The sequence below is a fragment of the Trifolium pratense genome, linkage group LG4, assembly GCF_020283565.1.
Source record: "Trifolium pratense cultivar HEN17-A07 linkage group LG4, ARS_RC_1.1, whole genome shotgun sequence".
NCBI classification, from domain to species: Eukaryota; Viridiplantae; Streptophyta; class Magnoliopsida; order Fabales; family Fabaceae; genus Trifolium; species Trifolium pratense.
In genome coordinates, this window is record NC_060062.1 from 45,742,065 (window position 1) to 45,745,746 (window position 3,682).

General features: G+C 31.3%; 1 protein-coding gene across 1 annotated transcript; it reads left to right on the plus strand.

The window, feature by feature from the left end:
* The first annotated feature begins 532 nt into the window (after positions 1 to 532).
* LOC123922757 lies at positions 533 to 991 on the plus strand. Its single transcript, XM_045975448.1, has one exon. The coding sequence runs from the start codon at positions 533 to 535 to the stop codon at positions 989 to 991; it is 459 nt and encodes a 152-aa protein (XP_045831404.1).
* Positions 992 to 3,682: the final 2,691 nt, after the last annotated feature.

Consider the following 3,682-nt stretch of genomic DNA (forward strand, 5'->3'; position numbering starts at 1 on the left):
AAAATATTTATTCCCGTATTACTATTTAAGTAGAAAGAAATATAGGAATTAAAATGTATGACTAAAAATATAGATCCCGTAAAAATTATAAAATAAATAGATCTTCGTATTAATATATGAATAAAAATAGTAGATCTTAGTAGAAATTATAAATAAAAAAAGTCATCGGTATTAATGCATAAGTAGAAATATATGTTCCCGTAGTAATTACAATAAAAAATAGGCGTGTATGTATTGAAATATATGCCACATAGTAGAAATATAGATTTACTTTTTAGTAAAATTTACAATTATAATTTATAATACATAACGGTTGGTCACCCTCTTTATATGGTCAACCGTTATACATTACTTTTTTTTCTGAATTCTGTATATACATTATAATTTTCTTATTTGTAAAATCTTTACCTTTTTTTTTTGGTCAAGAGCTTTACTTTATATGTAATAATGATAATGATAATACTAATTGTGTGACCAAAAAAAAATATATAAAGAGGGTGTATAGGTGTGATGATTTGAAGTATTTTGCAACATGACAAAGAACCAGAACAGCAGAGGAAACAAGTTAGGCAGCTACATGAAGGCACCTTTAAGGTTGTTTGGAAAGGTAAGGGATGTCTATGTCCGTGGCATGATTCAATGTTCTCATGACTTGGCCTCTGTGGATCATGCAACCATGGTCACGGGATCATATCCTAGAAGCTTCAGCGCTAATGCTGCGACTTCTACGGTGAGTGACGATGATTTCAAGGAGCTAGTAAGGCTTGCGTCGCTTAGGATCAGATCAGGTGGAAATGGCGTTCAATTGGATGCGGAGAATGTGGTGAAAGTGCCTCTTCAGAGGAGTCGCAGTCTTGCAATGGAAAGGATCGAAGAAGGAGAAGATGAGGAACGTGAGTTTGGAGATGATCGTGATGATATCAACGTCAAGCCCCTTCTTTATACGCAAAGTAGAAGTTGTACCATTCCCGCAAGATCAACTATGTTTTAATTGATCATGTGTATATGGTATAACTTCAAAAAAGGTGTGATGAAATGAATTTGTGTTCTCTTTATTTGTATTTGGTGTTTACAAGATCTCTGGTTAGTGGTATGTGTTTGACTTAATACTTAATTAATTTAAGGACAGTTTAAATTTCATATGTTATGGTTTGTGAAATAGTCTTTAGTCTAATCGCTTTTAATAATAATTTTTTTTCTCCATTTAGAAAAAAAAAGTGAAAATTATGACATTGTTCTCTTTAGTTAGGGGTCTCGATCGTTCTTAGTCTCAAATAAGTCATTATTGTTAGAAGTTTTTCTGATATTTTATGAGCTTCAATCAATTATGAGTTTTGCTTTTATGATAATGGGTTGACATGTTGTGAATGTGATTTATTTGATGATGTTTACATCCGATAGATGTGATCAATAATAATAGGTTTTTGGATATTGGATATCTAATTCGTGTAGAATAAGTGTAAGCTATGATCCATGATGGTGGTATTGGGGATGTGATCTTATAAAAAGAGATGCAAGGTCTTTTTTGCTATCACTCTGACATAAGCTCGTTTGTAGTTTACGTCATTGAGAATCTCAAATCTCATAACACGTGATCATGTAAAGGAAGATTAAGTCCAACATATTAGATTATCGGTGATTCTGATATTGAAGATTCAGATAAACGTGATTGTTGCTTCAACAAAATAAATGATGTTATAATTTTGTATAACACTACTAGAAAAATGTTAAATACCGACGGGCAAAATCTGTCTCTAAAATGCCAATATTCCGTCACTAAGCATGTTAGAGACAGAATTAGAGACCGATTTGATTCTGTCTTTAATTTCCTCGTCTCTAAACTATCAGAGACGGATTTTATATTCCGTCTCTGATTGGAGACAGAATTTATCTGTCACTATCAAATAAACATCTGTCTCTAAACATTGAATTCAAAACATAATAAATCTGTCTCTAATGGAGACAGAATTGTCCGTCTCTAATGGAGGTTTCAAGGGTCTACATGGACTTTGTTTTCACATTCTGCATTTTTGTCATAATCTTTCTTATTGTATACCATCTAATACATGTCTTGTATATCTTAGTCAAAATTTCACTCTGAAAGTAAGACCTAAATTATACTAAACAGTTCAAGTATAAAAATTTTACATTCTGCATTTTTAGATTAGCAAATATCTTAGTCTTAACTCTTAAAATAAAACAATTTAAGAGAAATTGAAGACAACATCTCACAGAACAAGTGATGTTTAATATGTAATGGGAGAGTTGAGGTTCATGTGTTCTGTATGGTGGTACTAAATTCAATTGAACTCAAAAACCTAACTAAAAAGATTAACCAGAAAGAACCCATGAATCAAACCCTAAAATGAAGAATACATAAATTGAACACATAAACTCAAAATCCTAAATCATAGTAATCAAAATATCAAAAAATTAACATAAACCCAGAAATTGAAGACAAAAATCAATTAACAGTTGAAGATTCCACATCCAAATTGCGACTAACACACATACAGAGAGAGAGAGAGAGAGAGAGAGAGAGAGAGAGAGATGTAGAGGGAGAGAAAGAGCGAAAGAGAACAGCGAAACCTACGATGAAGAGCAGCAAGGGCGGCGATGAGAGTATCTACGGCGGCGATGATAGACATGGGGCTGCGAGAGATAGAAGTATGATAGTTTTTGTTTTTGACTGAAATAAAAAGGGGAAAATATTTGAGGGAGATAACAGAGGGAATGAAAATTTCGGTTCCCTCTCCTTTAAGACTTTCTTTGTTTTCAATTATCCCTCTCTTTTTTTTTTTAAAGAATTGTACCTCTGTTATTATTATTATTAATTAATTATTAATTATTTATTATTATATTAAGAGTTTATTTGTTTTCAATTGTCCCTTTGTTTTCAACATTTCACTTGTTTGAGAGAGAATTTAAAGGATAATGGAAAAATCAATTAAAATTATTTTTATGTCTTCCTATAAAATTATTTCAAAAAAAAAACAAAAATGTACTCCAAATTATCATGTTTTAATTTTTCTTAATAAGTATGATTTTTATTTTTTCGTTTATAATTTGGGACAAAGGGAAAAGAAAATAATTGAATTTAACAAGACAGACGCTAAGTTGTATTTTTTTATTTTTGCAAGGCAAACACCTTGACAGAGTGAGGATTAGTGAGCGATAACTTGATATAATGGTCGTGACGGAGCAATGGTGTGAAGGGTGAAAACGAGAGGAAGCGGTGGACTAGTGTGAAGTGGGCAAAAAGTGACTTAGGGTTAAAAAAAAAGAAGATAATTTTGTCTAATGAAATAATATAATTAGTTTGGCCGGACAATGAAGAAAAAATCTCTTAAAATTCTAAATAAATGTCTAGGCGGCAAAAAATTGGCGCAAAATGAAATAGTATTGTGTTAATTTAATATAGACAACAATATACGGAGACAGATTTTTTCCGTCTCTAACAAAATTTTGACTATTTTAATAAGAAGTTGACTGATTAGAGACAGATACAGAGACGAAAAACATTAGACACGGCTAAAGTTTGTCTCTAAAATCCGTCTCCAACTATTGTTATCTATTTATAATTAAAGAAATAATCAAGTAGAGACGAATTTAGAGACAGAATGATTTAGAGACAGAATATTCCGTCTCTAACATCGGTCACTAGTACATATATTTTATTTTT

Bases quoted from the DNA above. Each gene is read 5' to 3' on its own strand.
- LOC123922757 (XM_045975448.1), top strand. From the start codon at position 533: ATGACAAAGAACCAGAACAGCAGAGGAAACAAGTTAGGCAGCTACATG.